Below are 27,040 nucleotides of genomic sequence, written 5' to 3'. Positions count from 1 at the left end.
TCAAACACTGTAGTGTATCTGAGACTGGAAGAGTTCGCTTCGTGTTGTTCATGTGGAGAAGACGCTGTTTTCTGAGATTGATACGGTAAAACCCACGCCATCGTTAATGTTCGTATCACTGTGATCAAGAGCTGAGACTCAGATATGATAATGAGCGATTGGTTTCTGACACGTGCTGTAAGCTGTCGACCAATCAGAGCAGAGGAGGCTCTCGGAGAGGCGGGGCTTAGAGAGACTGAATCCAGACACTGAGAGAAAAGAGCTGATGCTACAATGGATATTTTGAGAAAATGTAATTGTTTTTTGACCTTGAATGTAAACCTATTGTAGGGGAAAACAAAAAATTAGGAACCTTTTAGAAAAAAAGCATAATAGGGGCAAATTACGTTTTTGTTCGAGTGACATTGAAGTAATGAAAACATTGATCCCAAGAGAACGAGAAATAGAAGTGCAGGATAAAGCACACACAGACGATGTGTCCTCTTGAGGGAAGCAGGAGGCGAGATGTTTTCCTGAGGAAACGGATCTCAATGGAGAGTTCGTCAGAGAGGAACCGGGACCCGAAGGCCCTCCAAAACCTCAGTTCCTCAGGAACCGAGCGGCCGACGGGTCACGCTTCCTCACACGAGCTGGCATCTTCAGGCAGTCGGTCGTGGAGCGTGGTCAATGTCAAGAACATTCTGCACTGGGAGCATCTTTGAACTACTCATCTGACCTCTTTTATAGTTTTGTTATAAACAAAAACATTCAAAACGCCTGGAATCGGAAGATTTAAGAAAAAATACAGTAAAATTTTGAAATATTATTAGAATGTAAATCTGCAGTTCTCTATGCGAAAATACAGTAAAGTGTCATTTACTAATGTGATCAAAGCTGAATTTATCATCATTACTCCAGTCTTCAGTGTCACATGATCTCAGAAATCAGTGTAATATGATGATCTGATGCTCAAGACACATTTATGATTTTTATCTTTTTGCAATTGTAAGAAAGTGGTTTACAGTCAATGACATCAGTTCTCAAATGGGATTTTGCATTAATTTATGCATGAAAATATGACTTGGATTTCAGTCAGTTGTGTGACTTCAGAGGATTATTAATATAGTGTATGAGTAATATAGATGATACTTTCTGGTGCTTTTATGATGTGTTTTGGATCCTGGAAGGCCATATTCATTGTATGGTATTGTTGTATGGATAAGAGCGGCATGAACATTCTTCAAAACGTCAGGTGTTACGCCAAATAAAGAAAAGTAATCCGGGTTCGGATCAACACAAGTAAATAATGTCAGGATTTTCCTTTAGTGTGGAGGTTCTGGCCCGGTGAACACCTTTCTTTGAGTTCGAGACTTCCCTGCTTTCACAAATCACAGTTATTACGACCCCTCGATCGGCTACAACATCTGTGTACGAGCGCCCCGCCGGATCGCCTCACGATGAAGCCGGGTTCGTGAATGAGTGACTGAGGCTGAGGGAGAGCAGCTGCTTTAGATGAGCTGTGGATGATAGATCACACACACAACCTGCATTTCTGCTGTGTTTTCATGTTAGTAACACATTTTTGCAAACTTTCCACCTCCAGCCAAAACGTAAGCTGTAATACATCGTTGTAAAACAGAGTTTGATAAGTTCGTGGCACCAGACCGGATTATAAATAACCCTGAAGGACTGACAATACATCTGTGTGTTTAAAGAAGGACATTTTGGGGAATTTAGTCCAATTTATGATGTCACACTTTAGGAAATGACTGTGTGGATCCATTTCACCTCACACACACACCTCACACACACACACCTCACACACACACACCTCACACACACACCTTACACACACACACCTCACACACACACCTCACACACACACCTCACACACACACACCTCACACACACACACCTAACACACACACCTCACACACACACCTCACACACACACACCTCACACACACACCTCACACACACACACCTCACACACACACCTCACACACACACCTCACACACACACACCTCACACACACACACCTCACACACACACCTTACACACACACACCTCACACACACACCTCACACACACACCTCACACACACACACCTCACACACACACACCTAACACACACACCTCACACACACACCTCACACACACACACCTCACACACACACCTCACACACACACACCTCACACACACACCTCACACACACACACCTCACACACACACCTCACACACACACCTCACACACACACACACCTCACACACACACCTCACACACACACACACCTCACACACACCTTACACACACACACCCCACACACACACCTAACACACACACCTCACACACACACCTCACACCTCACACACACACACACCTCACACACACCTTACACACACACCTTACACACACACCCCACACACACACCTCACACACACACCTCTCACACACACACCTCACACACACACCTCACACACACACCTCACACACACACACCTCACACACACACCTCACACACACACCTCACACACACCTTACACACACACCCCACACACATACACCTCACACTCATACACCTCACACACACACCTCACACACATAGACCTCACACACACACCTCACACACACGCCTCACACACCTTACACACACACCCCACACACATACACCTCACACACACACCTCACACACACACCTCACACACACACCTCACACACACCTTACACACACACCCCACACACATACACCTCACACACACACACCTCACACACACACCTCACACACACACCTCACACACACACCTCACACACCTTACACACACACCCCACACACATACACCTCACACACACACCTCACACACACACCCCACACACACACACCTCACACACACACAAACACACACACCTCACACACATACACCTCACACACACCCCACACACATACACCTCACACACACACCTCACACACACACCTCACACACACCTTACACACACACCCCACACACACACACCTCACACACACACAAACACACACACCCCACACACATACACCTCACACACACACCTCACACACATACACCTCACACACACACCTCACACACACCCCACACACATACACCTCACACACACACCTCACACACCTTACACACACACCCCACACACATACACCTCACACACACACCTTACACACACACCTCACACACACCTTACACACACACACACCTCACACACACACAAACACACACACACACACCTCACACACATACACCTCACACACACCCCACACACACACACCTCACACACACACCTCACACACACACACACACACACACACACACCTTACACACACACCCCACACACACCTCACACACACACCTCACACACACACCTCACACACATACACCTCACACACACACCTCACACACACACCACACACACACACCTCACACACACACCCCACACACCCCACACACACACACCTCACACCATGGGCGTAGGTTTAGGGGGGGACGCTAGGTACTAGTCCCAATCAATATTTTTAAATGACAAAATTGTCCCCACCAATATTTGTGAGAGAATTATGAGGCGGCCGCCTCCGTCAATTTAGGTGCCGCCTTCTGCTCTCGACAAAACTCGGATAGACAGTCACATGCTCAGATACACTTTTTCCACCGTGATGGTTCTGTTGGGTTCCTGTGTCCATTCTGTCCTGTGTCCATCAAACATATTACATGCGCTTCTTGAGGCACACGCGCGCGGTGCCGCGGTCTCTTGCTCTCTCTTCCTTTCTGCCGTGCACGCGCTACGCGGTTTGGAGCACAGTCTCTGTCTCGCGGGCGCTATCAATATGCGGGAGACTCCCGTGATGTCTGTGTTTCTATACTGAAATAATATCTGCATTATTATTGATTTTCATTAGGCAATTTTTCAGCGCGTGGTGGGAGCGTTGGCGCTGAGCATAGCCTACATTTAATACAATTAGGGGGAAATGCCCTTTATAAAGGTAAAAAATATATATATTCTTGTTGTATATCATTGTTTTCCAACATGACGTAATGAAACATTGACAATTTAAGTTTGAAGGGAGTAAAGCCTCGGTTTAGGCTATTAAAGAAATGTAATTTTGCCAAAAGAAGAACTTTTAGGCTATTTTAAATAAATGTTATTTTTAAATCACCCTACTACAGTGTGACATTTTACCATATTATCATGCTTAACACTGATAATTTTAATAATTGTAATGTGATGATCAGATATCTAAATAGGTTTGGGCGGGTGGATTATTTATTTTTAACAGCGGATTCTGGTGACTCAAAGTGCACCCGATTAATGAATTCATCTTTAAAATGTACAAAATTTTCTTACGGGTGGGCATGCCCCCGGACCCTTCTAGAAATACCGAGGTCCACCCACAAAAGTACTGTGGAAAACAGAGTAGGCTATATGTTGATATGAAAAATACAAGTTAAATTATCTTTTTAATAAAATTCATCATCAGAATTTTACCAACTCCGCCTAGTTTTGAGCCAGGAAAAAACCCTGTTGCATCTATTTGCATCGATTCCCATGGCCAGTACGACAATATAAGGAACGCCGTCATTTGATTGGCTGAAAAAATAAGGGGGTGGTGTGGGGGTGGGATGTCCCCACCAAAGCTGAGACCAAACCTACGCCCTTGCCTCACACACACACACACACACACACACACACACACACACACACACACACACACACACACACACACACACCTCACACACACACCTCACACACACACACACACACACACACACACCTCACACACACACTTCACACACACACACACCCCACACACATACACCTCACACACACACACCTCACACACATACACCTCACACATACACTTCACACACACACCTCACACACATACACCTCACACACACTCCTCACACACACACACACACCTTACACACACACCCCACACACATACACCTCACACACACACCTCACACACATACACCTCACACACACACCTCTCACACACACACCACACACACACACACACACACACACACACACCTCACACACACACCTCACACACACACACACCCCACACACATACACCTCACACACACACCTCACACACACACACACCACACACATACACTTCACACACACACCTCACACACATACACCTCACACACACTCCTCACACACACACACACACACACCTTACACACACACCCCACACACATACACCTCACACACACACCTCACACACATACACCACACACACACACCTCACACACACACACACACACACCTCACACACACACACCTCACACACACACCTCACACACACACCCCACACACATACACTTCACACACACACCTCACACACACACACACCTCACACACACACCTCACACACACACCTCACACACACACACACACACCTCACACACACACACACACACCCCTCACACACACCCCACACACTCGATACGGTAAAGGTCAGGCGAGTGTTTCCTCATCGAGTTTTCCGAGGTTGTGATGATTCATTTCTTGACTTGTGTTGTAAACTTAGAAACCAGATGCTGAGATAAACACTAACCAAAGTTTCTGAGAACAATAAACGTCCTTCTGACGGTTTGGTCTTAAAAGGCTCCGGTGAAAAAAATAAAGCAGGTTTTTTTATGTTGTTTTTGTAAAATAAAAATTATAAATATAAAAATTATATTTGTATTCAGGATGCATTAAATTAATCAAAAGTGAAATTAAAGACGTTTATAATGTTACAAAAGATTATATTTTAAATAAATGCTGTTTTTCAACACTGATAATAATCATAAATGTTTCTTGAGCATAAAATCATCATAGAATGATTTCTGAAGGATCATGTGACTATATAATAAATTATACTTTACTGTATATTCACATAGAAAACTGATGATTTACATTATAATATCATAATATTTCACTTTTTTACGCAGTGTGTATCGTGCAATTTATAGCTACGCGAAAATGAGTTTTTACGTGCATATGATACGCATTGCGTGTGAAGTGCGTATCAAATGCACGCGAAAACTGCGTATCATATGTAGGCTACGTAAAAACTCATATTCGCATATAAACTGCAGGATAAACACTGCGTGCTGTAGAGACACATCACGTGAGAACAGGCTGGAATATCACAGGAGCGCCGGACTCTCCAGCGGTGAAGATCCACCGCACGTTACGCAGCGCACGCGGACACTGAGGCTCATTGAGTCGGCTGAGAGCGGATGAAGTGGCTCATCGGGGGAGAATAATGAGAAACTGGCAGACTCGCCGTGCCAGCAGAAGCCTTCAGTCCCGCGCCGCTAAATAACAAACACATCTGGATCATATTTGCTCTTCCTCTGCCAGGATCGGCTTTCTGCTTTCAAAACTCACATGCCTTCAGTGCTCGCCATCCGCACATCTTACATCCACTCAACCAACCAATAATCACTCTCCTCGGGAATAACCCTGACCTTTGACCTTCCGTCGGTCTGCTCGAGCGTCTTCATAATTAGACTGAACACCATAGACCTGTACAACATTTCCATAACAAACCATTGGAAAGATCGTAACATCTTGGCAGACGTGCTTGGCAACGGTCCTCAGGTGGTTCAGGAATGATTATGAGAGTTAATACACTGATGGACAAATATTAATGTTTTCTTCTTCCTTCACACATAATACGGGCGAGCTGGAACCTGGTTGGTACAGATATGAATTTATTTATTTATTTTAAATCCCCATGAAACTGTTTTTGATGATTTCCTTCAAATGTTTTATTAAAATAGCCGGTAACTTTTGTCCAGCCAATAGTTTGCAAATAAAACTATGAGATGATGTCATGTTTGGTTAATTTCCCTGAAGGGAAGACTGTACATTATATTACCTTTTAAAAACTGTGATTTAATGTGTTTGGTAACACTTTACAATAAGGTTCATAAGTTAAAGGGCACCTATTATGACATTTAAAATGTTCCTAATGTTGTTTAGGGAGTCCCCAACAACAGTTTTACAGGCATGCAATGACAAAAAACACTTTTGTTGTCGTATAATATGCATTTATTTTTACCTGATTTGCTCACCGACTCCCAAATGATTCGTTCAACGACTCATTTTCCCAAACCCCTCCTCTGCGCGACGCTAATCTGCGTTGATTGGTCAAATGACCCAGCAGTGTTTACAGAGATAATACTTATTTTTAACATGGAGTACAATGATGCTTTTATCAATTAAATCGTGTTATAATAATGATTATAGTCCACTGCTTTATAGTTTGTAGTAGGGCTGAACGATATTCGATTTTAACATCGACATCGCGATGTGCGAGTGAGCGATAGTCACATCGTCGGAACATGCGATGTGAAGGGTAGTAGCACAGTAGCACCAGCGGGAGATATTACGCGCTTCATGAGGCACGCGCGCGGTCTCTTGCTCTCTCTCCCTCTCTGCCTCTCTGCCGTGCACGCGCTGCGCGGTTTGGAGCACGTCTCGCGGGCGCGCTCGCTCTAGATTCCGGAGATTTTAACTAATTCGCGGGCCATCAGTGAGCCGCTATCAATATGCGGGAGACTCCCGGAACTTCCGGTAGACTTGGGAGGTCTGTATCTATAATAATATCGGCATTAGAATTATAGATTTTTCATTAGGCTATTTTTTTGGTGCTCCCTCAGCTCTTGATGCGCGTGGTGGGAGCGGTGACGCTGACAGAGGCGGTAAAGCTGCTGTTTAAATGTGTTCGGCTTTTCTGTTTACAGAAACATGTTCTCTAATCTGTTTAGAAGATTTAATACAAAATATATTAAAGCTTTATATCATTTTGTTTATTTCATATGATTATGGTGACCAACACCAACACTGTTTTACTTTGGCTAAGAAAAGTTGACTTAAAAGATTGTGAACCAAAATGCTTAAGTTGTTTTATAAAAAATATATTTATTTTAAGTTATATTGTTGTAAACCAATCAGGGGGTTGGTGTAAAGCTGCTGTTTTATTTAAAAATGTATTCTGCTTTGTGTTTACAGAAATGTTCTAATTTTGGAATAAAATATTAAGTGACCTTTTTGTCACTTGTAATGAAGCTTGCTTATTAGTGAAATTATTAATATCATGGAATGGTAATTATTGTCTTTAGACTGGAGTTATGGCTCTCAATATCGCAATATATATCGTTGGGGAAAAAAATATCGCAATGTAATTTTTTTCCAATATCGTGCAGCCCTAGTTTGTAGTAAAAAACTAAAAATAAGATAAAGAATTTAATGTTATGCAAGCATAGCCCAGAGTTCATATTGTAAAAGCACAATCAGTCTTTGTTTGCGTTAGCCCGATGCATAAACATAACGTTTTTACAAAAAAAAAAAAAAAAAATGCAGTTATGTTACGAGGTATTAATCTATTCTATAAGACAACTCCGAAAACAACGACAAGCACTTCACATAGGCTATCTCAATACACTTGTCATTGAAGACCTAGAAGCTAAACGGTGCGTACACAACAGACAAAATAATTATTAAGCATGCTACATAAAACATAAAAGCAACAATTATTAATAACACTTACAGGTTGTGATACGGAGGAGGAAGCTGATGCAAATACACTTGGAACTGAATCTTCCTTCAATATTCCTTCCTTAGAATCCAAGTTTGAGTGCATTTAAGTTGGTAAAGCAATCGTCTTCAAAATGGCGCGAACAAAGCTCAAGGCTCGGACTATACTTCTGTGGTATAGTTGTATATATGAACTGTAGCCACTTAGTCTTCAAATGCTCCTCCTCGGGCAGATGAAAAAAGTTTGCTTTTGAGCCGCACTTCAGAACACAGCGTCTCGTCGCCATGATGTTTCCCTGCTGGCCTTGGAGCGCAATAAGTGGGCGTATCGTATTCAAATAACTTGACAAGTTGACATCATCTAGTCAGAGAAAAAGCTTCGGTCTTCTAACGATTCATAAAAATGACTAAGAGTCGACTCTTACTTTTGAAAGACAATAACTTTATATACGGTGCACTTTCATATTTCAAACTTTGCAGGATGTTTTTGTTCACTTAGATCTATGTTACACACTACATGAAAGGTACATTTCAAAATTCCATAATAGGTGCCCTTTAACATTAGTTACATTAGTTAACATGAACTAAGAATGAACAATACTTCTACAGCATTTATTAATCTTAGTTAATAGTTTCAACATTTACAAATACATTATTAAAATAAACAGCTGCATTTTTATTAACTAACATTAACAAAGATTAATAAATACTGTTACAAATGTTTTTCTTAATTTCTTAACTAATGAACCTTTTTGTTACCAATGTTTTTAAAGGGGTGGTTGATAATGATTATTAAATAATTATATGATTCATTTGATTTTCACTTTTCTAACTGTAGTTAGTGTGTAATGTTGCTGTTTGATCATAAACAACATCTGCAAAGTTACAACGCTCAAAGTTCAGAGCAAAGGGAGATATTTGCTTTTAAAGAAATAGTTTTTAAGGACTACAACAAACGGCTGGCAGGAACTACACGAGCTTCCTCCCGGGTTAGTGACATCACCAACCCTAGAATTTACATAAACCCCGCCCCCTGAACACGATTTATAGATCATCAAGACAGAATATGCTAATCAATGACTAGAAGATAACGACACATAATCTACATAAATTCATCAACTAACCATTCAGAAATTGTGTGTGTGTGTGTGTGTGTGTGTGTGTGTGTGTGTGTGTGTGTGTGTGTGTGTGTGTGTGTGTGTGTGTGTGTGTGTGTGTGTGTGTGTGTGTGTGTGTGTGTTAAAAGGACACAAGCTCTTGTAGCTCCGCCCCCTGTGCCGGGAGCAGCAGCTCATTTGCATTCAAAGTGACAGACAGAAAACGGTGTTTTTGCTCACCCTCAAAAAGTGACGATTTAACATGATACACAAAGATATCTGTGGGGTATTTTGAGCTAAAACTTCACACACACACTCTGGGGACATCAGAGACTTATTTTACATCTTGTGAAAAGGGCATTATATACTCCTTTAAGAGAAGTTGTGTTCCTCTATTTTTCTTAATTACGTATTTACAGCAACATCAGCGTGAAAAAACCCCATAGTTGTGACGTTTTAACTTTATTGACAGTAACCAATTCTGCATTCTGTATTTACTTTTCGAATCCTTTCTAAAAGTTTGTTAATTCCCTGACGAGGAAGCTTTTAGCCGGGGTTCAGAGAGCGAGTTGCGGTGCGCTCCGGAAGCAGCCGGTGTCTCGGACCGATGCCGGATACCTCACTGAAATCCTCAGGGAAAGAAACGATCCGCTCTCATTACCTCTGATACTTGACTGTAAATGTGCTCTTGTGAATTAATAAGCTCTGAATGTAATCAAAAGAGACTGTGATTTGCTAGAAAGCCTTTAAACATGAACTAAATCCATGCAACCCTTAAAGAAGGGGGACATTTTATCCCACTTCTTTTTAAATCCTTTAAGTCATGATATTATCTGTCCAGAATTGCCTATTATTAAATTAAGCACTTATTGGTTTGCATATGACGTCATATCCTCATTTGGGCCGGATGGGCTGTGGGTGTTTTTAACATCCTTAAGTTCATGTTTGATGCTATCGGTGTCATTTTCCCAGCGTCCCACTGTATCAAGAAGCCTTCCAAAACCTTCTCTTCTATCATAAAACATGTTTATGTAGCATTATACATAAATCAACAATCTCTTCGACCCTATGCATGCATTACTCGCAGCATTGTTTCATTTGGATCTTTAAACGGCCACGTCTCTGAACTCACACTGATCCTGAATGATGAACAGTCCAAACACTGCCAAACATATCAATGCTAAATGGAGAGAGAGAGAGAGAGAGAGAGAGAGAGAGAGTCTGACATCAGATTACTTTTTCAAGTAACTAGTTAAGTAACGAATTACTCTTAAAACTCATCTTTGATCACCAAAATTATATATTTAAGCGTTTTTTCCTTTAATTTTTTTTCTGTAATAGTGATGCTGAGAAAATCAGGCTGAAGTCAATCATTTTATCCCTTATAACTCATCTTTGATCACCAAAATTACATATTTAAATGTTTTTTTTCCTTCTTAATGCCTCAAAATATCTTGAATGTAACTCGACACCCTTGCCTCATGTAGTATGCGCGGTTCTATGAATATGCAAATGAGCCCCGCCTCCACTCACTCACTCACTCACTCTGAGATCCACTGGTTGACGATCACACGTTGATCTGATTGGTCAAGGTAGTGTGTGACGTCAGAAACACCAGCGATTTCAAACCGTGTTTTTGAGACTGTCTTTGGTTCACTGCAGTTTTAAGCAGAAAATACTCAGCAATGCTGTCCACTTATGAACTTACACATGGTTTGTGATGGTGTAAACATTAAAAACTGGATTTTCAGAGTCTTAAGAGCTTGTCTGTCAATCAAGGGTTGACCAAGTAGACCAATCTCTTTTTTTTTTCTGAAACTGACATATAAAAGTTATGACCACTCCTAAAGAAAAGAATAGAGGACTGTGTTGTATGACTATCTAAGCACTTTATTTAAATTGCAGCTTATATGCACGTCCTAATGTCAATGTTTTTACTCAGTATATTCAAACCGAACACTTTGTCTTCTTCAGGACACACGGGGCGTTTGCTGAAATCCCTGTGTTTCACCAGCATGACGTTCCTGCTCCTGCACCTCATCTTCCAGATCACCATCAACAGCCTGATCGCAGGAGACACCATCGACCCCGACTTCAACTGTGAGTACCGACTCAGGCTACGTCTGCATTCATCCCGAGGCGTTTGGAAACGGCGTTTTCATTTATAAACGCTCTCCGTCCACACTAGCGTTTTCAGGCGTTCAGTGTGGATGAGGAACTTTTGGGAAACACCTGAAAAAGCTAAATTCACCTTTACTGCGCATGTGTAAAGCCTCATACAAAGCTCACTGAGATGAAACATGTTTCTATGTTCCGTGTGTGTTATATTCATGAAAGAAACAGACTCGCATGTGATTCCGAACTCTCAATTTTACTTCCTCAATCTCACACAACACAACCCGGGCGTGCATAATAAAAGTCTCATGCAACGACTTCACAATACACATATTATCGCGCAATTCTTCTGGTTGAATCATTTTATTTAGCAAAATATCTCAGCATTCACTGATCGCTCTCACTCACCATTATGTCTGGTCTCATGATTCACCGCGGGACAGCAGATGCGAGTGAGTTTCTGTCATCTGTGCAGGACTGTGATGTGAAGAGTGTGTGAAGTAACATATTTTAGCAACTGTGTGAAAGTGAATACCACATATCGGCACAATATTGGTATAAACTTGAATATCTATTGGTACAATATGCGTCACATGACTAAACTCACGTCATCGTTTTCAAATACCTCTGTTGACAGTCCACACTACAACGTGGAAGCGCGATTTCAAATGTATCCACTTTGAAGAGTTTTTACAAAACGCTTTGTTTTCAAACAAAGCCGTATTAGTGTGGACAAGGCCTAAATCTAGCTTTCACAGATCATTAAACCAGACTGATCAGGTTTAGCAGAGGAAACCGGTTTTATTGGCTCACGTACAGAACTCACACTCACTGAATGAGCTGAACTCTCATACTCAAGTTACTAGTTGAAAACAACCCTGTTGGTTTAACCAGTTAAAGTCGGCATGAAATCAAAATTGACCATATTTACTTTGTTAGCGGATATTACTAGTCTTGTAGTGAACAATTCATCCGTGCAAGTTAATACACGGGAAAAAATTGTTTGCCGAAGTTATCTTTAATCAAAGTCTGAAAAGTTACTTCCGGTCTGGAATGGGTCTTTTTCTGATGACGTAGGCTTGAGGACTTGGGTTGGTTAATCGCTCAACCCGTTACTCTGCTGTGGGCTGATCCTGGCTTTTGTTCACACAGGGCGCGTTCCGGGACTGATCCCCAATAGGTCCTCATCCCGGGATCAATAGAGTGCCGTTAAATTATGACGTCACCTTGTAGGCCAAAACGCGGAAGTGAGTTAGCATTTTAGCACTTCCGGTTCCCTCGCCCTAAAGTCTATGGGTTTTTTGAATGGGTTTTTGCTAAATCGCCTGAAATAAGGTCTGTGGTTAACAAAGCCTTAATATTTTCACGTTTTGATCTATGACATAAAACACACCAGTTATAACCTGCTTGTGGTTTTCTAAACTTTATTGTGACTTAAAAACGGTGGTTGCTAACAAGTTGCTAAAAGGGACTACATCCTTTGGCGGGGACTTTCGACGTCATCATGACAAACAGGAGATCTCTCACTACTAACTAACCTCACAGTCTTGATTTCTGTGGAGAGACTGTTCGACAATGGTGTTTCGTTTTGTCCCGAGATGCATCCACAAGTCGTCCAATGAAAGAGGCTCGGGTTAGCCGACCCTAAAAGGACATAAGATTGGAAATTGATACGGCCATAGCTGACGTTAGTGCTTCTGAGGTGCTGAAAGCGCGTTTTTTTTCTGCCGAATTAGCAAATGGTATGCAAACATACAATCACACATAATACAGTGAAAGATAATCTTTATTAAAGTTTATTTGGGGCACAATGATCCGGCATAATAATCGTAATCACAAAGAAAATAATATTAAGGTTTATATAAACTAACAAAATAATAAACTAATAAATAAAACATTAACAAAAGATAAAAAAATCTCAGAGGCACGCATAAACAAAATTAGTTTCTTACATTTTTGGAAAAAACGAATGTGCAATATTTCTCATGAAAAAGTGGATAAGTGTTCATAGGGTTCATACACAGCGCAGATCATAATGAGCGAGCGTGTTTTTAAATAAAGTTTGAGGAAGCTTGATGATGACGTTGATCCGCGACCGTGGTCAGAGAGGTGTGCTGTAGTCCGTTAATAGCCTAGCGTTAGCATTTTATATCTGACGGCTTTATTAAGGCTTCAAAATTTATACATTTTGGATTAACTTGTAAAGATTATCTTGATAGACAAAACATGTAAGGGTCACAACTCTTTGTTGAAAACGGATCTTATTTTTGGCTATTTTCTAAAAGTCTATGAGGGAAATGCATAGCTTTTCGACCGAGGGAACCCATGCGCCGCTAACTTCCGGGCTGGCCTACAAAGTGACGTCATAACTTCGGCACTCTATGCCAGCATCAATCTTCAGTGGAAAAAAAATGAAGGTTTTTGAGGAAAACACTCCAGGATTGTTCTCCATATAGTGACTGCACTGGTTATCAACGGGATGAAGGTTTAAATGTGAGTTTCTGTGCAGCTTTAAAGTCTCGACACGATCCCAGCCGAGGAATAAGAGTCTCATCTAGACAAACCAGCGGACATTTTATAACAAAATAAACATTTATATACTTTTAAACCACAAATGCTCATCTTGCACTCGCTGTGATGCGACACACATTACGCAATCAATCAAGCGCTTCAATAAGATGTTGCAGTGATGGCATGCAAATGTTCATGTCTGTCTGTCAAATCTTTAAAATGAAAAGGTGACCTGAGGTCGAAACACACGTCTGGCTCATGTTACCCCGACACACCGGCTCACGCAGAGCCAGACCCGCTCACAGCGCTAGCACTCGCTCCACGCGTGAACGCCACAGCATCTGTGTTCAAGATGGAGACGATCTCGTTCTGAACACTGAAGGCCCGGTCCGGCTGAACCGTCTCAAACACCACGTCTGGACGGGTCTATTCGCAGAACAAGATGATGATAGAAGAGGCTCTTGACCAACATTTCACTGACAAATATTTAGTTGAGCTTATTTGCAGAATCTGTTTGTCCAACTATGGAGAAACCTGTTTGAAAACAGTTACATTAGAGGAATTACACCCTTCACTTCTGAATGAAGAGGAGCCGTGAGGGCATCTTATTGGTCAATTAAAGGTTTGCGGTCACTCTGCTCCTCAATTAATTACTTATTATTGCCAATAGAGCATTCAAAAGTTTCAGGTCAGGAAGATTTTTATGTTTTTCAACAAACAAACAAAACAATCTCTCACGCTCAGCGCATGCTAACAACAATATATTATAAGAGCATTTTGTTAACATTCCAATAAAGTTGAAAAGGTTATTTCTGAATGTTCAAAACATCTGATAATGTAAAAGTTTTTTCTTGGTGGCACGAATGTTGAGGAAAACATTCCGTTGTATCATTCTTCAAACATTAATGAAACATTACATTTGAATATTTTCTGAACATTCTAAAACAAGTTGTAACATTTAAAAAATGTAACATGAATGTCCAACATTTCAGAAAATTTCATGAATTATGTATAAATAACGTTTTCTATGTGAATATACAGTAAAGTGTAATTTATTCCTGTGATCAAAGCTGAGTTTATCATCATTACTCCAGTCTTCAGTGTCACATGATCCTCCAGAAATCAGTGTAATATGATGATCTGATGCTCAGGACACATTTATGATTATTATCAGTGTGGAATACAGTTTTCAGGAGTTGTTCAGGATTCTTTGATGAATAGAAAGTTCAAAAGAACAGCATTTATTTGGAAATAGAATCTTTTGCAACAATGTAAAGACATTTATTATCACTTTTGATCCATTTAATGCATCCATTCTGAATAAAAATATTAATTTCTTTAAAGGGGTCAGGAACTGGCTTTTTTCTGAAGTCAACTTACGATGTTCGCTTGGTTTGTACATTTAAAAACATTCAAATGAATCAGTAATGGGCTATTTATACCCTGGTTTTGAGGCTAGCTCCTGAAACGCTGGGTTTTTATGGGCGTGTTGCACTGAAGACTTGGAAGTAAACGCCCACTGCTATGATTGGATAACAGTTTTGCATATTATAATGAGTTTTCAGTTCTGAAACTGACAGGATATCCTGATAATATGATGACCTCCTATATGTCAAAAGCTCAAGGAAAGTTTGATTTCTCAGTTCATCAGCCCTTTAAAAATAAATCAGCATACCTACATGTACAAAGAAACTTTAAAAAAATTAGGGTAAGATGAATTCAGTGGCTTTTTCTTTGTGGGTGCGCAGGCAGATTTAAACAAAACCAACATTCATGCTTTATAAGAGCCAAGATCCACCGAGAGCAATGAAGACTCGAGCGAGGCCAGAGATATAAAGCTCTGAGGTCTTTATGCTTTAAACACGACCACATGCTTACGCAAACCTTACATCAGCGCTCATGAAAACAAATTATTGCCCTATCATTTGATATAAAATAACTGAAAGGATTTTTATCAGACGCAAGGAGCAAGAAACTGAAAACTGATCTTGAGTTTTGAGAGTTACGCTGCCAACATTCATACAGTCATATTCATATTCCCGTTTGAGTCCTCACATTTCACTGCCGTGTTTGCACTGATAATCTTCAAACATGTTCTGAACTGATTTAACACAGACTTCATTCCAACTTTGAAGTTAAACAGCAAAACAAAGTCAGATATTATTATTATCTATGAAACAATGTCTATTTTTAACTATTTCTAATGAGTAATGTCTAAGAATCTCCCATCGACTTATTTTTTTAAATTAGTAACATATGCAAACTAAAATATTTTTGAGTTATAGTATCACATGCATATTTTCCCACAGTAGTATTTCTGCTATTAAAGGGTTAGTTCACCCAAAAATGAAAATAATGTCATTAATGACTCGCCCTCATGTCGTTCTAAGCCCGTAAGACCTCCGTTCATCTTCGGGACACAGTTTAAGATATTTTAGATTTAGTCCGAGAGCTTTCTGTCCCTCCATTGAAGCTGTATATACAGTATACTGTCCATGTCCATAAAGGTTATATAAACATCATCACAGTAGTCCATGTGACATCAGTGGGTTAGTTAGAAGTTTTTGAAGCATCGAAAATACTTTTTGGTCCAAAAATAACACAAAATAAGACTTTATTCAGCATTGTATTCTCTCCCGGGTCTGTTGTGAATCTGCGTTCAGGACTCCGCAGTGACGCTGCTGACGTAAGACGCTGATGACGTGTTATCTGGTGCGCCCGAGCTTCATTTATAGACTGAGGGAAACGCACGCTGTAAAAGTGTCTCATCCGCGACATGCACATTTACGCACCATTAAAAAAATGATATCCACGCAAACAATGTAGAATAGCTTGAATATAGCGTGCGTCTCCCTCAGACTGTAAATGAAGCTCGGGCGCACCAGATAACACGTCATCAGCGTCTTACGTCAGCAGCGTCACTGCGGAGTCCTGAACGCAGATTCACAACAGACCCGGGAGAGAATACAATGCTGAATAAAGTCTTATTTTGTGTTATTTTTGGACCAAAAAGTATTTTCGATGCTTCAAAAACTTCTAACTAACCCACTGATGTCACATGGACTACTGTGATGATGTTTATATTACCTTTATGGACATGGACAGTATACTGTATATACAGCTTCAATGGAGGGACAGAAATCTCTCGGACTAAATCTAAAATATCTTAAACTGTGTTCCGAAGATGAACGGAGGTCTTACGGGCTTAGAACGACATGAGGGCGAGTCATTAATGACATTATTTTCATTTTTGGGTGAACTAACCCTTTAACATTATATTTTATAACAGCGATGTAATTTGCTGTTTAATAGCATTATATTGACAACAATCCAGGAACATAAAACCTTCATATATTTTACTTCCATTACCTTAAATTAACATGAACTAAACCCCACCACATCACATTAAAAGGAATCACTTTCGTATTAAAACTTTCTTAATTAATCATGTAGATATTCAATTTACAGATGCTTTTATCCAAAGGCATATTCATAGTTTTAGATCAAGCCACAGAAGCACAGCTTGTTATGCATTTGCATCGTTTAGCATTTTTATAAAATAACCATAACCATATTTGTTGCATGTATTGCAGAAAGCCATATGTTCCCATTGAAGGAGAATTATTTGATTCTTCTCTCTGAATTTCATACAAGCTCTTCGCTACTTAATTATTTCTTCATGTCTTTATGGAGGGGAAAAACTGTTGTGTTCTACAGAATTGTTTTTTGTTTTTTGGATGAACTCCTTTTTGTACACTATATTTGTGAATTAAAACCGTAACACTTCACTTACACTGATTGGATATTGCGCTGAGACGTTGACACATGACTGATAAACGTCAGGAAACTGAAGCATGAAGCACACATGTGTGTGTACGATCACTCAGTAAACTCCTTCTCCTTTGTTCTCTATCGGTCAGCCGAGGCCGAGCGTTGAGTGCTGTGATGAGTCAGTATGAACTATATCCTTTAAATATGCATTGTTCAGTAACGCCTGACCTGGGATCAGCTCTTCCTCCATTAGCCCGTATATCCGGTGCTCTTCAATGCGTAATAACTGACTCTGGAACAGTAGCAGGGTTACGACTCGATCTGTTCCCGTGGACACACACCAGCTGTTCAACTTCAACTTCCTCAATGAATGCACTGACAACACTAACAGTTTATATACAGGTTTGCATTTGGAGACCGAAGAGAGTATTGGAGTCTTTAAAAATCACACTTGTATAAACTATACATTTTACTGCATTGATAACAAAATATCAAACCCAAGTGAGAATTTTTTTCATCAAATATTCTAAAGATTTATTAATTTAGTGGCTGGATGATTTTAGATCATTCTAATATTTAATTTTTAACAGTTGTGTATTTCAATTCAACATAACATGTAAATATATAACATTATATTACATTAAAATTGTTTAAACAGTTGTTATTTAATTATTAACAATATTGATATAAATAACTGTTGTATTTTTAAGTTATACTATTGCACTCCTTCATAAATAGGTTGTTTCTGCCTAATAAAATAAAACATAGGTAATTATATTTCTTGTATATTTTTCTTCTGCATATTTATTTCTCATATTTGTGACTTTATACTTCACCGAGTGAATTAATGTCACCATTGTGACTATATTTAACATAAATTATAATTATATTTCTTATTTTAAGCTTTATCTCACAATTATCTTTTTATTTTTTACTCCGTAATGAAACCTGGATCACGTTAGTAAGCTTGCTTTGTTTTTCCCTTTTATGGTGTAAAACTATAATATAATACAATATAACATTATAATATCATATAAAATAGGCTATAATATAAAATAACATATTATAATATAACTTTTCATTATATAGAACACTAGTAACATCTAGCATTATTGAATAGAATCAAATGAGCTAAAATGATATTGTCTGCAATTTTAGGCAGGACAAAAACTAACCTGACTAAACTTTATCTAGGATTGACTAAATTAATTTAAGTTCATACAACAAGATTACAACAATTCATTTCAAACAACTTCGATTTTGTTGGAAAAATGTAATTTAATTTAAAGTTTTCCTTAATTTAATTAAGTTCGTTCAACAGCTTATTTCTTTTTAGTGTATATTTGTTTTTATTATCTTATATTATTATCTTATATTATAATGTCATATTATGTTATATTATATTATAATCCACTGTTTACATAGTAATATTAAATATTACTTTTGCAGTTCTGCAATGGTTTAATGCAAATAAAGTGTGTACTGAGTCCCCACACCCGCGCCACTCTTCTGCATAATGGGAAACACAAAATTCAAAAACATTACAGAAAGTTTCTAACATAACTGAACATTAAAAACTAACATTAATTAACAACATCTTTCCATTTACTGAAAAACACATAAAATAACACTTTAATCCCTACATTTATGCAGTCCCCTGCAAAGCATGCTGGGAACTACAGATCCACCGCCCAGTTAGATGTGTCAACAAAAATTATTCATGTAGTTTTCACACAAATTAATTAAGTAAACTTATAGCTTAAATATATTAGGTTGATTGAACACAATTAAATTAAGTTGTGACAAAATATTAAACAATCGTGTTACTTTTGCTTATTTGAGTTAATTAAATTTAACAAGAGGCCAAGTAAGCAATAAGGTAGGCCTACAAGAGGCTGTGCTGTATCGTGAATAAGTCACGGCCGAAGGGCGTTGTTAGGCACGACGCGAAGCGGAGCGGTAAATCAACCCCTCCGTGACTTATTCACTATACAGCACTTGCCTCGAGTATCTTATTGCTTTTATAAAACGGTTACCACACAATACAACTATTAAAGCCGAAAAATATGTATCTACGCAACTTTCATGAAGTAAAATCACTAAAAGCCTTCCTTCCGCTGGAAAAAATAGTCCCTGACCGTGAACAGCAACAGAAGTTACATACATTATTTCGCCAATAGATGGAGATAAAGACTGTGTTTATGAGCGAGTCAGTCAGTAGAGAAGACTTTTACAGTGAAAGGACTCAAACTTGTGATCACGGAGAAGGAAGACGACACTGACAGATGACTATGGGCTCGGGAAAAGGACAAGATATCGCAGCGGACTTTCAAACGGATTTTTATTATTATGAATGGCTGACCTGAAGGAAAATGCTATATCTACTGTAAATGCAGGTACACTCGCTTACTCGATATCTCACAATACTCTACTATAGCTTCAATGAACAATATCGATGAGATCAAACTTGTGTTTGCGTTGCTAAGAGTGGTTGCTAGGGGTGTTGTGTAGTGATACATAGAGCCGTTGGGTGAAACGGTCATAGCCGTGTTTTATCGTGAATAGAATCAAGGATTGGAACTAACCGTTTAATAAATAAAACTTTTTTTTTGAGTGTATAGTAGTAGGAATATTAACTGTTGTGTAATCCAGAGATAGCCTATTCATATATTTTGAATATACGTCTTGCGTCAAAATGCACAAATAAACTTTAACAGAGTAGAATGAAAGTTTGTGGCTTTATCACGAGTTCTAGCGTCTCGTTTCTGGCATGTCTACAGTGTGTTTCAGTGCGATCGGTAAATGTGTGTGTTACTCTCCTCATAACACAGAAACAAGAAGTCTTTCTGCTAGAGATGACCAACGTTTCGTTTCGCCCTGTTTTCTGTCTTTAGTCTTTCATACTCTCCTCTCGATGCGATGGCGTTATTGACACGAGAGCGCGCGGGACTGTATTGGCTCGTTGAGAGATTAATGCGCCATTGTTCCTCCCGATGGCATGAGTGAGTGATCACCGAGAACACACTCGCTCAGTTTGTATAATACTGTAGAGATAAAGATCAGCTTCCTCAGGACGCCGATCTCTCTAAAAATACGCACATTTGATTTCTAACAAAGAGTGTGTGTAAACCTCTGTTTCCTCAAGTCTGACGGTGACTAAGCTTTATTTGTTCATCGCCGAGGGAGTCACCGAAGAAAACACTTCCTTTAACCGGACAATATACCCGTTAAACATCACATGTTTGTTTTTATACTTTTCTATTGGTATTAAATTGATCAAAAGTGACAGTAAAGACATTTATAATAATCCCTCATGATAGAATGGTTTTCTTTTGAACTTTCTATTCATCAAAAAATCCTGACAAATAAAATGTATGACGGTGTCACAAAAATATGAACTGTTTCAACACTGATAATATTCATAAGTGTGTCTTGATCATCAGATCATCATATTACACTGATTTCTGGAGGATCATGTGACACTGAAGACTGGAGTAATGATGCTGAACATTCAGCTTTGATCACAGGAATAAATTAGGCTACACTTTACTGTATATTCACATAGAAAACTGATGATTTACATTATAATAATATTTCACTGTTTTTACTGTAATCAAATAAATATTAAAATAAATGCAGGCTTGGTGAGTAAAGAGACTTCTTTGCAACTGTGAAAAATAAAGTTGGCATCAAAACAAAATAAAATCTTATTTTTTTTATTTTAGTTTGTTAGGCAGAAACAAGTATGTTAAATACATAATAAAATAAATTTCTAAAATATTAATTAATAACATAAAATATATCAATTGATTAAAAAAATAAATAGCATAATTTTTTTAAATAAAATAAGAAAATGTAATAAAATTAAGAAATAAATGAAAAATTAAAATAATTGAAAAATAATATAAAATGAAATAAAATAAATAAAAATAAAATTTAATTGAATTTAATAAAATAAAAAATGGCATAAAATGTAATAAATAAATGTAAAAAAAATTGTTAATCAGTTCTTTTTTTACCAGTAATGTATAGCAACCCTGCGGACGGCTGAGTTTCAACAATAAGCAGCCGCTGGATTTCTGCGAGGGCTTGTTTTTACTGTGACTTCACCTCTGGGCGATATTGTGAGAATAATTCAGAATGAAATGACAAGCACATCTGAAAACATCTCACCGAATCTCTCCAGATGTGTGTAAGCAGAGAAGCCACACACACCTTCACTGTGACTCGATCGTGTGTTTCCCGGTGGCTTCATCTCTCGGGCGCTCTGGAGGCGATGCGAAAAAGTAACAAATCCTTCCCTCGGGTCATTTTGACCCCCATAGGAATGAATGGAGGCATGCTTCAGGACACACAGAAAAACCTAAAAATGCTCAAACTTTGCCAAAAAGTTATTTATATAATGTCTACATGTGTGTGTGAATGCACACTTAAGAGAGACTGGCTTTAGGACCCAGCGGAACAGCTCATCTGCTCCATATAGAGATATAAGGCCATCTACAGTCATGAAATATTATATTATATTATTATTTATTCCACACAAGGTCAGCAAGGACACACAATGTAAGATATTTTGAGCTGAATTAAAAGTAAAATTAAAAATAAAAATTATTTTGAATTTAAGTTGAAAGAATGTGAGGAATGTGCATCTATATGACTATTTATTCATTATTTATTGATCAAATCTAGTAAATTAAAGGTAAAAATAAAATAAAAAATAGGCAGATCTTAAAAAAACTAAATTCATAAAGAAATAGAAAAAAACATGATCACAATGAAATAAAATAAGCTTTCTGGACAAACAATAAAAAAATTAGCATAATTGTAGGGCTTCGGGTCACTTTGACCCGCGAGGGGCGGGTGTGTGACGAGTGCGAGGGAAGGGTGTGTGTGAAGTGTGTGTTATGAGCGGTGATCTCCTCAACTGCGTTCTCTCGTCTCAATATCACATGACCTGATAGAGGTTCTCAAATGTAGCATTAGATGATCCGGAAAACGTTCTGCGCTTTGATCTCCGACTCGACACATATCTGTGAACGTCTCTGTAAGAAGAGCCTCACACATCTGGTGTTTATTGGGTCATCATCATCATCATCATCATCATCATCATCATCATCATCATCATCATCACCATCATCATCATCATCATCATCACGCGGTCTTCTGCGGCGCGTCTGCTCATCAGAGTTATAGAGAAGACAAGAGCGGATCTGGCGGACGACTATAATACAAACGCTTTATTTTCTATGAGTTCATGCATCGACTGCTCAAAAGCAGAGCGCCACTCACAGCTCACATTCTATTTGTAAAAAATGTGTGTGTGGGGTTTGCGCTGTGTGTGTGTGTGTGGTGTTTGCGCTGTGTGTGTGGTGTTTGCTGTGTGTGTTTGCTGTGTGTGTGTGGTGTTTGCTGTGTGTGTGTGTGTGTGTGTGTGGTGTTTGCTGTGTGTGTGTGGTGTTTGCTGTGTGTGTGTGTGTGTGGTGTTTGCTGTGTGTGTTTGCTGTGTGTGTGTGGTGTTTGCTGTGTGTGTGTGTGTGTGTGTGGTGTTTGCTGTGTGTGTGGTGTTTGCTGTGTGTGTTTGCTGTGTGTGTGTGGTGTTTGCTGTGTGTGTGTGGTGTTTGCTGTGTGTGTGGTGTTTGCTGTGTGTGTGTGGTGTTTGCGTCGGGGTGTGTGTGTGTGTGGTGTTTGCTGTGTGTGTGTGTTTGTGGTGTTTGCTGTGTGTGTGTGGTGTTTGCTGTGTGTGTGTGTGTGTGGTGTTTGCGCTGTGTGTGTGTGTGTGTGTGTGTGGTGTTTGCGCTGTGTGTCTGTGTGTGTGTGTGTGGTGTTTGCGCTGTGTGTGTGGTGTTTGCGCTGTGTGTGTGTGTGGTGTTTGCGCTGTGTGTGTGGTGTTTGCGCTGTGTGTGTGTGTGTGGTGTTTGCGCTGTGTGTGTGGTGTTTGCGCTGTGTGTCTGTGTGTGTGTGTGTGGTGTTTGCGCTGTGTGTGTGGTGTTTGCGCTCTGTGTGTGTGTGTGTGGTGTTCGCGCTGTGTGTGTGGTGTTTGCGCTGTGTGTGTGCTGTTTGCGCTGTTTGTGTGTGTGTGTGGTGTTTGCGCTGTGTGTGTGGTGTTTGCGCTGTGTGTGTGCTGTTTGCGCTGTGTGTGTGCTGTTTGCGCTGTGTGTGTGGTGTTTGCGCTGTGTGTGTGGTGTTTGCGCTGTGTGTGTGTGTGTGGTGTTTGCGCTGTGTGTGTGTGTGGTGTTTGCACTGTGTGTGTGTGTGTGTGGTGTTTGCGCTGTTTGTGTGGTGTTTGCGCTGTGTGTGTGGTGTTTGCGCTGTGTGTGTGGTGTTTGCGCTGTGTGTGTGTGTGGTGTTTGCGCTGTGTGTGTGTGTGGTGTTTGCGCTGTGTGTGTGTGTGGTGTTTGCGCTGTGTGTGTGTGGTGTTTGCGCTGTGTGTGTGTGTGGTGTTTGCGCTGTGTGTGTGTGTGGTGTTTGCTGTGTGTCTGTGCGTGCGTATGCGTGCGTATGTGTGTGTGTGTGTGTGTGTGTGTGGTGTTTGCGCTGTGTGTGTGTGTGTGGTGTTTGTGCTGTGTGTGTGTGGTGTTTGCGCTGTGTGTGTGTGTGTGTGTGTGTGTGTGTGTGTGTGTGTGTGTGTGTGTGTGTGTGTGTGTGTGTGTGTGTGTGTGTGTGTGTGTGTGTGTGTGTGTGTGTGTGTGTGTGTGTGTGTGTGGTGAACAGCATCTGGTTTGGATCTGTGCAGATGTTAGTGAGGTGTGTGTGGAGCATGTGCACAGCAGGAACATCTGTCCAGATGCTGATGACCCGCACACTTCTTCTCGGAGTCACACACACAAGTGTCGTGTAGAGAACACATGACGTCAGACGTCTTTAATATCAGAATATCAGAAATATTACTTATTTGAATAATCTCATTAGGAATCGTAGGTTCTACAAACACTAGCATTTGTTTTAATGTTTCTGAAAGAGTCTTCTTCTGCTCATCAGAGCTGCAGTTATTTGATCAGAAATACAGTAAAACAGTGAAATATTATAATAATGTAAATCATCAGTTTTCTATGTGAATATACAGTAAAGTGTAATTTATTCCTGTGATCAAAGCTGAGTTTATCATCATTACTCCAGTCTTCAGTGTCACATGATCCTCCAGAAATCAGTGTAATATGATATAATATGAATATTATCAGTGTTGGAAACAGTTCATATGTTTGTGGAAACTGTGATACATTTTTTTTTTTTTGATGATGAATCGAGAGTTCAAAAGAACAGCATTTATTTGAAATAGAATCTTTTGTAACATTGTAAATTTATTTACTGTCACTTTTAATCAATTTAACGCATCCTCGCTGAAAAAAAAAAAAGATCTGTGATGTTTCAGAATCTTAATATAAGATAAAATATAAATGACAACCTGTCATGTAGAGACTCTCCCAGTCCAGCCCAGTCAGCACCTAATGGGTCGGGCTTCACTACTTTGAGGGTTAAGCCAGCGATCTCGATGACCTGAGCTTTCGCCACACGGGGTTATTATCGGGTGAAAACTGCCGAAACCTGTTGTGTTCATCATCGTGTGTGTGTGTGTGTGTGTGTGTGTGTGTGTGTCTCCGCAGGCTCATCATGGGAGAGGTCGATACGACAGCTGGGGTTCGAGAGGTAAGAGACGCCGCAGAGACCGGAGTGTGTGTGTGTGTGTGTGTGTGTGTGTGTGTGTGTGTGTGTGTGTGAAAGCGTGTTGTTCGGAGTCTGTGTGTGTGTATGTGTGTGTGTGAAAGCGGGTTGTTCGGAGTCTGTGTGTGTGTGTGTGTGTGAAAGCGGGTTGTTCGGAGTCTGTGTGTGTGTGTGTGTGTGTGTGTGTGTGTGAAAGCGTGCTGTTCGGAGTGTGTGTGAAAGCGTATTGTTCGGAGTGTGTGTGAAAGCGTGTTGTTCGGAGTGTGTGTGTGTGTGTGTGTATGAAAGCGTGTTGTTTGGAGTGTGTGTGCGTGTGTGTGTGTGTGTGTGTGTGTGTGTGTGAAAGCGTGTTGTTCGGAGTGTGTGTGAAAGCGTGTTGTTCGGAGTGTGTGTGTGTGTGTGTGTGTGTATAAAAGCGTGTTGTTTGGAGTGTGTGTGTGTGTGTGTGTGTGTGTGTGTGTGTGTGTGTGTGTGTGTGTGTGAAAGCGTGTTGTTCGGAGTGTGTATGAAAGCGTGTTGTTTGGAGTGTGTGTGTGTGTGTGTGTGTGTGTGTGTGTGAAAGCGTGTTGTTCGGAGTGTGTGTGAAAGCGTGTTGTTCGGAGTGTGTGTGAAAGCGTGTTGTTCGGAGTGTGTGTGAAAGCGTGTTGTTCGGAGTGTGTGTGTGTGTGTGTGTGTGTGTGTGTGTATGAAAGCGTGTTGTTTGGAGTGTGTGTGTGTGTGTGTGTGTGTGAAAGCGTGTTGTTCGGAGTGTGTATGAAAGCGTGTTGTTTGGAGTGTGTGTGTGTGTGTGTGTGTGTGTGTGTGTGTGTGTGTGTGTGTGTGTGTGTGTGTGTGTGTGTGTGTGTGTGTGTGTGTGTGTGTGAAAGCGTGTTGTTCGGAGTGTGTGTGAAAGCGTGTTGTTCGGAGTGTGTGTGAAAGCGTGTTGTTTGGAGTGTGTGTGTGTGTGTGTGTGTGTGTGTGTGTGTGTGTGTGTGTGTGTGTGTGTGTGTGTGTGTGTGTGTGTGAAAGCGTGTTGTTCGGAGTGTGTGTAAGCGTGTTGTTCGGAGTGTGTGATGCTTTTTTTGGAGGCTTTAAACTTCTTGATTTTCTGACCTGGACGCGTGTCAGCCGGGAGAAGATCCAACTGTACTTAGCAAAAAAACTGAATATTATGAATATTGCATTAAAAAGATGAAACATGTCTGTCTGTTCCCCTCACATATCATATGACAGAATAATGAAACGTACTGGATAATATATTTCATAAAAGCAGAAAAACAATATACTTGTATTGTCATCCAACCACAGTACTTTAAAATATGAACTTTAATAATGCACTTTATCAACTAACTGACAAAATA

At 40.0% G+C, this 27,040-nt stretch overlaps 1 protein-coding gene and 1 pseudogene across 2 annotated transcripts in view; both read left to right on the top strand.

Moving 5' to 3' along the window:
• Nucleotides 1-27,040, top strand: part of piezo2a (piezo-type mechanosensitive ion channel component 2a) — a gene marked incomplete at its 3' end in the record, with an annotated part of 196,524 nt that overhangs the window by 38,055 nt on the left and 131,429 nt on the right. The window contains exons 3-4 of the mRNA XM_079601115.1: nt 11,619-11,744; nt 25,643-25,685. Coding sequence (XP_079457241.1) covers nt 11,619-11,744; nt 25,643-25,685 — 169 coding nt within the window. The remainder of the gene's footprint in view (nt 1-11,618; nt 11,745-25,642; nt 25,686-27,040) is intronic.
• LOC306992656 lies at nt 2,528-3,498 on the top strand (annotated as a pseudogene). Its single transcript has one exon. The product of its transcript is annotated as an uncharacterized misc_RNA (transcript).

Source organism: Phoxinus phoxinus (genome assembly GCF_949152265.1).
Source record: "Phoxinus phoxinus genome assembly, chromosome: 24".
Classification (NCBI taxonomy): Eukaryota; Metazoa; Chordata; class Actinopteri; order Cypriniformes; family Leuciscidae; genus Phoxinus; species Phoxinus phoxinus.
The sequence above is the reverse complement of the archived record's forward strand: the minus strand, read 5'-3'. Positions and strand labels throughout refer to the sequence as shown.